This window comes from Calliopsis andreniformis, chromosome 5 (assembly GCF_051401765.1).
Source record: "Calliopsis andreniformis isolate RMS-2024a chromosome 5, iyCalAndr_principal, whole genome shotgun sequence".
Taxonomy (NCBI): Eukaryota; Metazoa; Arthropoda; class Insecta; order Hymenoptera; family Andrenidae; genus Calliopsis; species Calliopsis andreniformis.
The window spans coordinates 13397838-13412440 of record NC_135066.1 but is presented as its reverse complement, the minus strand read 5'-3'; the positions used below and the strand labels follow the sequence as shown (position 1 = coordinate 13412440).

At 35.8% G+C, this 14603-nt stretch overlaps 1 protein-coding gene across 2 annotated transcripts; it reads right to left on the bottom strand.

The window, feature by feature from the left end:
- Window positions 1-4: 4 nt before the first annotated feature.
- On the bottom strand, window positions 5-6473 carry LOC143179299 (sodium-independent sulfate anion transporter). Of its 2 annotated transcripts, XM_076378457.1 has the most exons (10): window positions 6458-6473; window positions 5542-5762; window positions 3331-3485; window positions 2552-2849; window positions 2094-2406; window positions 1823-1984; window positions 1601-1741; window positions 993-1138; window positions 721-912; window positions 5-450 (listed from the first exon to the last, which is right to left on the bottom strand). In XM_076378457.1, the coding sequence occupies exons 2-10, from the start codon at window positions 5674-5676 to the stop codon at window positions 187-189; spliced, it is 1806 nt and encodes a 601-aa protein (XP_076234572.1). In that variant the 5' UTR covers window positions 5677-5762; window positions 6458-6473; the 3' UTR covers window positions 5-186. The 2 variants fall into 2 exon arrangements, with proteins under 2 accessions (XP_076234572.1, XP_076234573.1); XM_076378458.1 differs by lacking the exon at window positions 6458-6473 and having other exon boundaries at window positions 5542-5839.
- Between the last annotated feature and the right edge of the window lie 8130 nt (window positions 6474-14603).

Below are 14603 nucleotides of genomic sequence, written 5' to 3'. Positions count from 1 at the left end.
TCACCGCAATTTTATACGATATCGTTGATGGTTCTATAACTCAATTTTCAATATACATTGAAGAGAAAAACGAAATAAGAAGAAGAAAGAAAAGGAACTTGTAGGAATTCTTGATCTTTACTATTTTTCATACATTCAATCATTAAATTTTCTCAAATTTTCATTTTATTAAAATCATTTATTGTTTCAGAGCTTCGTGCTCACGAGTTCGTCACTTACACTATTAGTGGCTTTTCCGTTTGATATATCTATCACTTCCATATTAATCTCTTGAGTTCGGTTTTTTGTATTTAATTCTTTCAAAACAGCTGCAAGTTCAGCGTCAGTGTTAACCACACGAATTGTTTCTTCTGAAAGTGATTGTACACTTTGCAAGATTTCTTTAGCAGGCCGTAGCAGAATCAGACAGTGATCCTTTTCCTTGAAATCTCTTATTACAGTATTCAATCCCTGTAAATGTTACAAATTCAATAGTTTAAGCAAATCGATAAAACGTGTTGAAATCTGTCCTGGATGTTACTTTGAGAATTTCTTTTGAGAGTAATTTTGAGAGTAATTGTAACGCTTATTTTGTGATAGCAATATTAAAAAGACAACAATTATATTAAAAGAAATTATTACTACTCTTTTGATAATAATACCTAAAACTAGATTAAAAAATAAAATCAAGATAAAATCCAGGTCAAATTCGAGGTCTTATACTCGTGATGTTGTACGCACTTGTGCTGCAGTGAAATCAATCTTATCGATGTGCTTGCAGTCTAACACGACGATTTTCGAGTTCTTAAAGGTTTTCAATAATTTATGATGGTCATTAGCCAAGTTTTCGATCAGATATATCCTCAGGTAATCCACTGCTGGGAAGAGCAAGCCAGCGCTGGGTCGCACGAGGATGTAACTCAACGTAGGCGTCTGTGGTAACAGAAGAGGGATATTTTTAAAATAATAGTAGTCTTTAATAAAGTCTTCGTCGATCATTGTTATGTATTTACATTTCTGTATTCGATATATATTGTCGGCCTGGCGTTGAAATAAATTAATATAGCCAAATCAATAGTCACTCCTATTAAAATTCCTAGCTCGACTCCAGCGAAGAGACACGCGAAGAATGTGGCGAATGTTGGGATCAGATCTCGTTCTAGAACATAATTTCTAAATTAAATTTTTATTATTGATATGATATTGATTTCCTTATTGATGCATTTCATATAGTTTTACGTAACTTTATACTTGTTTTTCTTTTAAAGGATTGCGCTTACCTAGGGGCTCAAAGAAAAGATATAAATTGAGGAATTCTTTATGCAAAAAGTGAACAGAAATTAGGCACATTTTTTTCACTAAAGCGTATGTTTATTAAATATTAATTTAAATAATATTGTTCTAAAAAATATCTGAAGAAGGTATTGTACCTACGATGGCACTATTTTCTTCAGTTAGAAATATTTTTGAATAATATATTTCGGATGGTTGAATTAATATATTTTTCAGTAGATAAAAATATAGATGAATTTCTGTTTCTGCTTTTCACAAAAAAATCCCTAAATTTGTATCTCTTTTTCGAATCCTTAAGTAAATGCTATCACTTCAGTTTTCTACTTACTGCTGCATTTCCAAATCGGTCGTATCATCTTGACTTCGATCATGAATATCACCGCGCTAATTATCACAGAACTTAGAGTTGCTCTTGGGATGTAGTAGAAGTATGGTGTGAGTAGAGTCAGTGCAAAAATGACTAGAATACCTAGTATCGAAATTACATTCGCATTTAATTTCATTTTAGTTCCTTTTTTCTTTTTCTTCGATATTGTGCAGATTTGTTTACCCGTGTATATACCGCCTAAGGGTGTCCTTACACCGGATGCATTATTTACAGCGCTCCTCGAGAAGGAACCAGTGACTGGCATAGAATGGAAGAAGGAACCAACTACGTTGCAGAGACCCAAAGTTAGCATTTCCTGGGTGGCATCGAGAGACTGTCCCCGCGCTTAACAAAAGTAGCTAAATTTATTTTCTTCGAATGCTCATCGTCTCTGATCCTTGCTATCTTTTCCTCGAGCATAGATGTCTGTTGGATAGCAGCAAAAGAAACTTACAGAAGGCCTTCGCGATGGCAACGTTCCCGATTATCGATATAAGCGGAACGATCAGAATACCAGTGCCCAAGTTGTTGCACATGTCGAAGAACGTCTCCGTTTGGTTACCAATGGTCCTAGAAAAATGTGGCAGTTGGATGGTCGGCAGTCCTGCGTCGATGTGTCCTGTCAGGATAAAAGGCGCCCCGCCACGGCTTTCATAGATGTAGGAAACCACAGCACATAGAATCACGACAAGGGCGTTCCTGCCAGTCCCCACAAACCAAATGAATTTTTTGAACACGTTGTTCGAGACCTTCAAGTCTTTCAACGCCTAAAACAGGACAGCACAAGAAATCGTATAGCAAAGTCTTAGATACTGTTCGCAATATTTTCTACATGTATTAGGTTTTCTTTATTACGCATTCACTGTGTGTAAGAACTAGTTTTGCTTGCGTCATCGTCCACGGTGAATTTACCTTCAGGGTCAATAAAATTAGAATGCAACAGCAAGACAGGACCAGGTCAGGGATTCTTGTCCGACCTATGTTGCTGACCAGTTCTCTCCAAATTTCGATGAAACTTTCCCCGTGTATCTTCAGGCCTAGCAAGCTTTTGATTTGACTGCAGGCGATAATCAGGCTAGCTGCTGAGGTGAATCCAGAGACGACTGGTATGGAAACGAACTCGACTAGGAATCCTAATCGAAGTATTCCTAGGACGATTGTAACGCATCCTGATAGGAAGCACAAGAGGACAGCGTATTCTGGAATGCCTCTGGAAAAAATGAGAAAACGAGATGAGTTAGATGAAAATAAATGAAGGTAATTAAACGTGGTCTGAAAAGTTCGTGCTGCGTCGCTTTTGCTCCTTTTTTCTCGGCGACTGTTAATATTTAATTGTCAATAACTCAACAGGAGATTCAAACTTGAAGTGTCTTCTAGTGACTAATTTGATTTGTGTCAGGGATTATTCTGTCTACTAAAAAGGCAACCTGTGTTGAGAAATAACGAAAGTTCGCAGTGCAAGTTGGTCATTGTTGCGGATTCATTGACAGCGCAAAGGGATAACAGTACCCTTTCAGTCGCAATTAAATTACAAAGCTTGCCCCAATTGCCCTCAATTACGGATACAAATTCAATTGACATATTAAATGGCGAATGTGGTTCACGGTTGCGACTTCTGAAACCATGTGTTACCTCCAATCGTTTTTACCGAAATTGTTATTTCTCTTTTAGTTATCGTTGGTGTTTCTTACCTTGCATATGTGTATGTTAATAGAGAGATCAAAGCAGTTGGGCCAATATTAACTTCTGAACAGGTACCAAAAAAAATGTAAACGAAACTGCCTGCGAACGCGCTGTAGAGCCCATACTGTGGCGTCAAACCTGCCAGTCCAGCGTATGCGATTGCCTGAAATCACGATAGCAAGTAGAAGCAATTCCACTGCGTTCTCGAGGAATATCATTCAGTTCACGATGAAATCCCATAGATTCTTTTTATATAAATCGAGAAAGCATACTGCAAGTTTCGTAAAGATACACTTACAAAAAAGCCATTGACAACTAATTCAGAAATTAGTTATATATATTTATGAAAAATAGTTAGCAAATTTCATATAGGAATTTATACGATTTATTTACGATTTTACGATATTATCTAAATATTTTTAAGTGAATATTAAAAGTTCGTTTTTATAGGAAAATACGATATAAGTATTAAATAATTTTTTTTAATGAAGCTGAAGAGTGAAAACTGTCAGTTAACGAGGTAGTCTTTTACACACAAATAATCACACACATACAAAATTTACAAATTTTAGACAAAAGTCTAAAATTAATTTTTAATTGCAATGGGTTCTCAATCGTTTATACTGTGTATGATACTTTCCTCTGCCAAGTTGTGAATGATCATATAAAGGGAGCTTATTACATCTTCGCAGTAAGTTAGAAGGCAGACACGTAAACAAAAGATTATCCTTTCCAAAGAAGCATGTAATGTTTTCTACATATCGATACGTCGCAAATGAACACATTTTATGATGAGAAGCTCCTATTGATTTAAAACTGTTTTAACACAAAACAGTTTTTCACAAAAATATAGCTAGCTTTTAAACCAGATGACAATAGTATTTTTAAATTACATTTTTGTGAGCCTTATGGTATACTCTCTCGGCTCATGTAAAAGGATCTATACGATTCTATCACGAATTAAATCTGCCAGGTTACGCGCTTCATTCACTTTTAACACCTTCCCTTGTAAGAAGTTGCAATATTGATTTGCTGTGATTCGCGATACATGCTACAAAGGATAGCTTTTTAATATTAGTTCATGCGTTGACAACTTGAATTTTTCTTGTTACGAGACTGCAAAAATATGCGATAATAATTCTAAGAAATGATAAAGATAGCCCTGAGATTGTAAAAAGAAAATTCTACAATGTACTTTACAGATAATTGTGCAGAGTGTTCAGTTTGAAAATCATCATTACAGAAATTTTAAGAAGTGATTATATGAGCTCAAATAGAAGGAAAATTAAAGAGTTTGAAACTTCGTTTCCAAGTTACTGGTTGTGTCTGACTAGAGGACTCTTTCTACTAACATCGCTGCAACTGATCTAGCTAATACACGTTGACAGTAGAATAAATCACAAGTTAGACACAATTCCCGTGCATTTTAGGTGTATTTTTTACAATTAATAACTGAAAAACGAAACCTCAAACGTAATTTTGTCATTTTGCATTTTCTTCTCATTTTAGCATATAAAATCACTTTTTAAAATTTCTGACACTTGTTAACGAACATACTGTATTCCATATACTAGAGCAGACATGTTATCGGACTTCACGTAGAGCAAAGAATCTACTAGAGTCCTTAACAGTAGGCAATTGATCTATTGAGAGTACACGATAATTGATATATTATCTGCTTGCTAAAGTTAACTCTGCCAACTCATACTTTAAGTATTGGCTTGTACTGTACGTGTTCCATGAGAAGTCCCTTAGAGAGCATTACATATTCTTTATTCTTATACCTCTAGAGGGTTATCAGTTCATCGGGAAATCCTCTAATAAATATTGGCAGCCCTTACAATACTAACAAGAATCACAATAAATACTGCCAACGTTTGGAGAGTTCTCAGATAAACTGATTACCTTGTATGCTGGAAAGAGGCAATGTTTTCCAGGAGACTTCTCATAGGATACCAATAGTACTTAGGTACACGACCGACAATTTTGTCAAGTTGACTAAAGGCCAATAACAAACTGAACGATATAATTTCTTCTCATACAACTTTTCATTTCAAATTTTTCTATTTGACGAATAAGAAGACAATCCACACATAAAATTCTGTTAAAGCTGTACTTGGTCTTTAGTTAGACCGACGAAATTTTCGGTCTAAGGCAAGCCACAAAGCAAGGGGTTAAAAACAGCGACACTTCTTGCTAGGAAAATCTCGCTTATGTACCTGCGGTATTAAGGTCAGGCCCACTGTCAAGCCCGCAACTAGGTCACCCAATGCATCTTTCGTTTTGTACAGAGGCAACCATTTCAAGATAGGAACTCTTTTCTTGAGCAGATTCTTCAAGTTCAAGCCTGTCATGTTTTCTCTTCGATCAATCCTCGCTTGCCAAAACACTGATTCATTAGCGAATTTTCTTCCCTAGCGCATCGTGACGACCCCAAATTCTGAAATGACAGAGGACAACCATGACATCGGAAGGAAGACAGGATGAGCTAATCTTTCTAGCGGAACAGCCTCGCTTTGGCGTTAGATCGGTTGTAGTTGATCATCGGAGCTCTTTACTATGCAACCGGCATTGCCTCATTAACCGAACGTGATGTCGTTTCGATTCACTGTCAGTCAAGCTAGCCAGTAATTAGCAGGTCTTCAAAGATACACAATTGGTCGATGTAAAAAATGATTTTCAAGAAACTGGCGTCACCTGACCGGTAGCCACGTGAGAGCGATTAGAGCACGTGATTATCCTCGAACCTACATGCAGTTAGCTCAAACTTGCTTCAGGAGTTATTTTCACTAATTTCAAGTGCAGTCACATCGACTCGCGACTATGTGAGAATAAATTCTGTAGATCGATCGCTGGGTCAAGATTCGAAGGATCTATTTGTATACCGCGTGATTGTTAGTTAAGGACACCAGTGAAATTAACGAATATCAACGATCCACAGTGCGATGATCACTGTCCAGACCCCTCAGCTTGCTTTCTCTTTTATTCGACTTTATTTATCCGAATTTCACTTTTACCCGCGAACGATACATGACAACGATGGAAAGTCTGTAACACTTCTGCGAACTTTTCCAAGAAAATTCGACGAAGTCGTACGATGCTTGACAAACAATGTCTTGACAAGTAAAGCCTTACCGATTGCTGCGTCGGCTCGTACCTACTATACTACACGATTAAATCTACAGCTGTTTCACACGTGCCTCTCTCCCTCCACTTGCTGAACCTGCTGATACGTCGTCCAGGATGCGAACGCATGCGTCCTCTTCTAAATGACCACTGGGTTTGGCAAACACAGATTATCGCCAATTCACCAAATGAGTCGACCTCTTTTTACGGCACCCATCTCCGGATTTCGAATTTCCTGTTGACTATTTCAGGGATTCATAGCTTGTTTGCTTTTCGTCCAATTTGTCAAGGATCAAAGAAAATCATAAGCGTTTAAGACTCAATCAACTGGGAGGAAGCTGGCTGTTATGGAGTTCATGGAACAGAAATATGCAGTCGCAGGCATCACACAGGATCTCTTTTTTAACGTCTATCGACATTGCTTTATTTAGAATTATTTCGTTAAGTATCTACCTAAGTAGTTTGTGGTATGAAGTATCTGCTAGTGGAAGAATTCTGCATTCCTTTTATGCAAATATCTGCACTACGAGGCCACTTATTAGAATTAAGATTTATTTTAAAAAAGGGCAATTTATTAGCCACAAATTTGTAACACATCTTAGAAAAAATAGTAGCAAGGAATATCAATGTCTGCATTATAAGGTCACTTTTCAGAATTAAGATTTATTAGAAAAAAATACAGTTCGTTAGTCAAGAATTAGAAGACATCTTAGTCAAAAAAAGTAACAGAGGGATACGATTAACTTTTGTTTAAATGTGTAAAATAGTTACACAGCAGTTCATAGATTTTTCAATTTCCAAATGGAAAGTGCAAGTTGCTGTTATGCAACGAGAATAAAGTATGCAGGGAATGATCGTGTGAACCTTGTAGTCGGGAAAAGCACCGAAGGTTTTTACGTTACTGCAACGAGCCTCGTTGACGGTTTATATCTTCCTCGAAAAGTGTTCGTATGCCAGCGCGGATCAATCAACATGTCGTATAACAAGCAAGTAAATTCAAGCGGAACTTTTGATCGTTGTTACTTCGCGAGATTCCATTGACGATCGCCAATGAACAATATCGATCGCGCACATTCCCTTCTGTAACAGTTCTTCACGCTTCTTTTTCGTTTGAATCCTTTTTGCTGACATTTCTCTGCCACGAACACGCGATTGAAATTCTCAGTGTGTGCCGGGCATAGCGTACATGCCTGTAAATTTACAAGGACGCCTTGTGTTCTTGAATGGTGACGTATTTTGCATATTAACATTGTAATGGGCAGCAACAATATTGCTCTATTGCTGCAATAATGACATAATTAAAAAAATAGTTATACACTGTTACAGTAAATGAGCGACATATTCATTTGTTCAGTTAAAGGAAGTTTTCTTTTAAAAGCCAAGTTAATCGACGATGAAGAATTGAGCTTCTGAGCTTCAATTGCAAAAATTTCGAAAATAAGAATATATGACTTATGTTATTTTACCTTAGGGATATAGATGTTTCTATATTTTTAATAAGAGGATTTCGTCAAGATGTAGATTAGGTCTAATTGTAAGACAGTTAGTCGAAGGTTGCACATTAATCCCGTGATAACGAAAATGCATTTTTTGTCGAAACCTACTATTTGCAAACGCAAATAAGTTATGACTTAACATAAGTGTCCCATAAGCAAACACTTTATTGTCCTTGGCTGGCTGATATTGATACAGCTTGAACTATATTTTTCACAGGAGTTCCATAAATCTATCGCTTGATGCATCGTGGTATAAATATTAATGATTGAAATGAGGAGGAAACAATTTTCAAAGGAATGTTATTTTTTTAATGGAATATTAATTTAATTATTTGGCTCTTGATCTTGCGTGACATCTTGCAGTAATTTTCATTGAAAGTATAAAGAACTCTTGGATATAGTCCTGTTACCTTCAGCCATCTTAATTGTTTTCTCTGACTTGCTAATTTCTCATTGGCGTCTCGTTCAATTTGGGTTATTCTACGTGACCATGCGAAATCGTGTTTGCACGCTGATTTGTTAACCACAAATGTAATCACAGGCTTTAAAAATAACGATGGTTGATGATGACTCGAGCTGATTAAATGTGCCCAACGACTGCAAGATCAAGGTTCGTAAAATGGCTCGAGTTTGCTAGGTGAATAACACGCGTGTACTTTTCTAATAATCTAGCTTGATACTTAAGTCAAGAGTATAACTTGCTTCAAAAATGTTTGTAAAGGAGATCTGAGTTGCAAGAGCAGTAGAAGATTAAAGTGTTGTGGTTCTACGAAAGGCTGTTTCAAGATCAGTTAATGGTTTTCCTAGAAACAATCGAGACTCTTCATTGCAAATTGATAGTTGCAGGCAAAAAAAGAGAAGCAATAACAGTTTTCCTTTTCGATTATTTCTGATGAAACTAGTAGTAACATTTTTATTAAATATAATAATAACAAGTTGTTTCTTAAAGTAAGGCGGTGATAAAGAAGACAAAAGAAAGAATTATTCTTAATTGTTTTTAATATAATATTTATTTTAAACTTTTCTGTTTTAGCTTTTTTGCAAGGATAATCGAGGAAAAGAAACTTATTTGTATCTGTCAACTTCATCGACACCTGTTCTGAAAATTTAAATAGAGATGAGATTCCAACTGTGATTTAATAAAAACTAAGCATACAAACACTAATTGTTAAACTATTTTAAACAAAAAGGAGATAATTGTGTGTATGAAAATAGGAATTTGTATAAATATCTGCAATTTATCCATTACCATTTTCTTGTCACTCACAACATTATCAACATACATAAGAAACAGATCGCAGCGCCAAATATGGCGCCAAAATTTGAATAAATTTAAATATTCCTTTTTGTTTGGCGACGAACTAGTGTAATATCTTCAATGAATAATAGGACATATCTAACACTCAATATATTTTCTGTTACATATTTGGGGGATTCACAGGTCCCCATTTTCTGATCGTACCCAACATTATCGATTTAGTTTAACCTAAGATTACAGCGCTACGAATAGTAGGAATTAAAATTAGATTCAAAAAGAACCATTTCAAATATAAAAGAATTAAAGTATTCATATATTTCACGAAAATATAAAGAACAATCTAAAAAGTTGTGAGAATTTTAATAAAATATGGAAATATTGCATAATGCAAAAACTGGAATAATAATAATTAATTACTGTCACAATAATTCCACATTTGATTAAAATTTAAACAATTTTTTAGATTGTTCGTTGTATTTTCATGAAATATATGAATATTTCAATTTTTTTGAATTTTAAATGGTTCTCTTCAAATCTAATTTTAATTCCTACTACTCGTAGCGCTGTAATCTTAATTTAGACTTAGTCGATAGTGTCAAGTACGACAGAAAAATGGTAAGGGGGCTCATGAACCCCCCAACGTGTGACAAGAAGATACATTAAGCGATAGATCTATCCTATTATATAACGATTTAATGATATATTGAATAACTTGAATGAGTTTTTTTTCTAAAAAGGAAGTTTAAATATTACCTCTTTTACGATTTCGTAACACCCTTGATATTATTCGTCCCACGTTATCATGTGCCTTTATACAAAATTACCATATAATTATTTGACTATTAAAAGCCGTGTTTTGTGTGCCATTTATAGATTTTATAGTATTGCCACTATAACGGACAGTTAGACAGCAAAGATGTTTCTGCTGTCCATTTTAATGCAAAGATAATCAGCGGCACGGAAGTAGTCTTTACGCCACTCAAATCAATCGCATTCGTGAAAACTTACATAAAATGAAACATAGAGAAAAATAGAGACGTGAACATAAAAAGGAAAGAAATTCTTCTCCTGAATCATCATTAAATTCATTAGGTCACAGTATTTTCTGATGGGTGATTATCTTCATTGTTGAATATTTATTCCGTCATACGAGTGTAGACGTTGAGTCAAAGAATGTCGAAACATTGTCGAGTTATAATAAAGGAAAAGATGAAATTTCATTTTCAATTGAAGTCCAAGGAAATGGGATGAGCTACAGCCACATTTAAAATTTTTTACATACACATCTTTAAAAGTATATGTATCTATAAATGTGACAGATTCTTTTCTTTTTAACTACGTAATATTAAAGTACTCTGAGCAACTAGATGACATAAAAATCAGGAACTTGACAAGAATAGACATATCGTACCTTTCTCCTGCAATCTTCAAATTTCATAATTCTTAACTAACAACATTTTTAACATACTTTGAAGTCACACGTAATTTCTTTCACGTCAGACTGATCCTCGACTTATTATAGGAGCATGAATCCATCGTCTAAAAGTTTTTTCTTTATCACGGATACGATGATCTGTAAAAGAATTTACTCGTGCAGTTACCGTGCCTGTTGCCATTCGAGATTAACATTTTCACCGATCACCGAGTGACTGAAATTGCTCCTGGTCTTATCTTTCACAGGATTCCCCGAGTGCAAGGTCGGCCGTGGTCAAATAATTGCATATCTCTGTTGCGTTTTGGTATTCTCGCTGGCAATATTCGTAACGGAACCCGCGTAGCTGTTAAAAAGCGGTCAAAGAAGCGCGTGGAGACTTCTCAGCGCTGAGGAATGCCCCAAAACGACACTGAGCTGAAGGAAGGTAGAGGAGTCGCTTGAAAACCTTTTATCAGCTCCAGATCGCCTTGGATTTCCTGCTCGTTCATGTGAAAAAGAAACCTGTTGTTCGTTCGTGCTTGAATCTTTAGCTCTTTATTCTATCTCTTCCTCCTCGTTAGCCATTTTTAACGACCTTCTTTTGCGTCTTATATTTGCATTCCTCTCGGTTCAGGAAGTTCTGGGTGTCCCTCGTGTTACGGTACCTGATCTTGGTTTCGTGCCCTATCATTCAGTAGAATCATGAGGTCGTGGTCCGAGTCAGGGAATTTCATGAAGGAGGATGCTGGAAAATCGAATGAGACTCGCGAAGTGAAATGTGAATATGATATTTTACTAGACTGAAGATATTTATGCAGATACATATATACGTATTTTTTGTATCGCATGTTTTGCGTTTTTTGTTATTTCACTTGTGCCTTATAAACGACTGGTGAATGAGTATATTATCTCTTTCAAATGAAAGTTTTGAGCAGAGAAATATATATATATAAAATTGGAGATCATTTTCCTACAAATGTTTCAGATTTGTAAAGCTTTAGGTATAAAAGTTGAACTTCAAAAGATACAAAGAAATGTATTAAAACTTGTTTGCTTTATTTCTGTCCTTGAATGTATCTGCAAAATTACAGAATTCTCTGATTGTTAGTTTAGGATAGAGGTATGTTAACTTTAAGGCATTATTATTGCAAAATGGAGGCAGATCAGACACTATGTTATAAAACATTTTGTGTATCACTTGAACTCCCCTGACACTCTTTAGAATATTATCTCGTATATTGTTCACACCCTGTATATTGAGTATTGAATTGCATATGTATATTGAACCTCAATTTTGTGACTTTTTTAGTTAAATAGTATGAAAAAGAAAAAAGAAAAATAAAAAAATGTGTTTTTAAATGTATATATAAAATTAATTACTGGGACTGTTGAGAACAAACAAGAATTCTACTTGTTTTTTAAAAAGTGTTAAAGAAAAATTAAATTTTATTATACAAAAAACCTGGTTACGATTTATTATCAAAAATAACAAAGATTTTAAAAGATACGTTTGCAAAAGGGCCAGAACTTCCTGTTGCACGAACCAGGACCTTCTGAGAACGTTTTCTTAATTTTTTAATTTTCATTCAATTACGTCAAAGAGGAAAGTATTACAAGTATGACAGGCAGGTTGATTATTGCAATAGATGTTTCATGTATTAAATGACTATATAACTGTATGGCGTCTTTAACATTATTATTACTACATCTTTCATACATAGACACATACTGACGATTATGAAAGCAACGCAAGCTGCCCTCTTTTTATCGTGTAGGTATGCCTTAGCAACTTCTCTAACAATTCTCCCATTAACTCTGGTAGCTCACCACTATCCGTTATCACTCAAGAAACTTAGCTATCTAGGTGAAAAAGAAATCTAACATGGTCCATTCGAAGTAATATAAAACAGATAACAATATGTTCATGAATTATCAAATCAGTTTCCACGATCTCCTAAAGTACCAAACTAACATCGGTAATTTCATTAGGTATTGATACACATTTTCACTAATTCATAAATAAATCACTCAAAGAATATCAAATCAGTACTGATTCAGTTGAGTATCTCAGTATTGCTTTAATATTATCCATTTCAAGTCCAAGAAGACTTACTATAAAAAATGAATACCGAACATTTAAAAAAGCAACATCTCCCAACACTTTCCACTGAGTACATTCTTACGTATCAGATTATTCGAACATCGCTACCACTACAGATTCGATCACTAATCCCTCCTTCAGCTCAGAATTGCGCAATTCCGTAGCGCGGAGAGGCGAAACCGATCCCAGGAAGTCGAGGACGCTGTGGAACTCCAACGGAACAGCATTTAGCGAGGACATTACAGCTTGTTCGATTATTTTTCAAGGCGGTGGAGTCGTCGATCCTCTCTCTCCCTCCGTCCCACCGTCCCGAAGCGAGTTTTACTTGGCTAACGACCCTTTCGCGTCGGCGAATAAATTCCAGCTGCCCACGTAAGCCACTATATTTATTAAGTTTCTGGGGCCACACGCGGCCAGGCGGGAGGAGCTATCGGAGATCAAGTTCAAGAGCGAGAGATCGATCGTTCGGCTCCCAAAGTGGGGATCACCGTCGTCGACTCCTCTGGGCCAAGGTCTCCAGCCGAATTTGCATTCGTTTCGACGCACGTCCGATTTCAGCTCCTTTTTATCTTCGATCTGCGTGTTCGCGGCGAGGCTGGCGCCTACGGTCCGACACCGACCGTAACTGGCCCTCTTTGGGCCATTCCTCTTCGGCCAATGTGCAATTAGCTGACGTTTATTGGACTGTTCTAGCCAGAGACCCAGAAGCGACATTGTCGCTGCTACTGCTTCGGTTTCGCCAATTAAGAAATTGCCACGAGAGACTGGTTTTTTGGAGGACCTCCAGGGAAACCGAAACCGATGGAAGTGTGTGATAAGGAAACGATTAGCGCTGCAGGATTTATTAACGCGTTATCGGCTAGAACAAATTTGTCCATGTATGCATGGTACTGCTCATAAGTATTCGAGCGATTTCAGAAGTTTGGGGAAGTACAGATTTATTGGTAGCAATTGATATTTATTGCTCAGACCACTGGTTACTGTTAAATATACAATTACTGTAATTATTATATGCTTCATTTTAAGATATAATAGACTGCTCATAAGTATTCGAGCGATTTCAGAAGTTTGGTTACTGTTAAATATACGATTACTGTAATTATTATATGCTTCATTTTAAGAGATAATAGAAATAGAAAACAAGTGTAAAGAATGTACATCAGTAACTATAAAGGAACCTATATTTTTCTCAACATGTGGCACCGTTCGAATACTTATGAGTGGTACTGTATCTAATTTTGGCTTTATGTGTGAATTTGTCGAATCGTTGGAGAGACTACGGGGTTTGGATCGATCGTGGAGGGAGGAAATTGAGCAGGTACTGTGCAAGCAGAGGCAGCCAAAAGCAACGGTTAACTGTATCTCGAACATAAAATTTGCTGTGAGATTGTGACAACACAGATCGTGGAAATTTCCTTATTGGTCCTGTGACCCACTGCAGGGCTTCCTTGAATCGAAGGAACTCGTCGAAACGGGATGCAGTTCTGAAACCGGAATTCCATTATGGTTTGTATCTTTATGATTATGATACAGGGGTTAAGAGCACATTTACATTGGGCAATGGGAGAAAAAGGTTCTTTAAAAATATTATGCAAGATGGTAAGGCTAAATAATCTGAGATTTAAATCCTTATAAGTTAAAAAATAGATTTTGTTATTTGATTAAAAGAAGCTAATTCAATTAATTTTTAATTCAAAATTTAGTTTGTGGTTGTATCCTTGTTCATTAATTATGAATATTTAAAAGCTAAGAGAATGCACCCTCATGCCAGTGGTTATTTCAAGCATAGATTTTTTAATGTTATTATTTAAAACCCAATTTTACGAATTTTAATTTACAAACTTATTATCCTTGATCTTTGTTTTATTCTGATTACTAAAATCTTT

Excerpts from the sequence above, each read along its gene's own strand:
- LOC143179299 (XM_076378457.1), bottom strand. The coding sequence starts at position 5,676 with ATGACAGGCTTGAACTTGAAGAATCTGCTCAAGAAAAGAGTTCCTATC. Across the intron at positions 2,850-3,330 it reads TTAACATACACATATGCAAG|AGGCATTCCAGAATACGCTG; the intron begins GTAAGAAACACC and ends CATTTTTTCCAG. Across the intron at positions 1,985-2,093 it reads TGCCATCGCGAAGGCCTTCT|CGCGGGGACAGTCTCTCGAT; the intron begins GTAAGTTTCTTT and ends ACTTTTGTTAAG.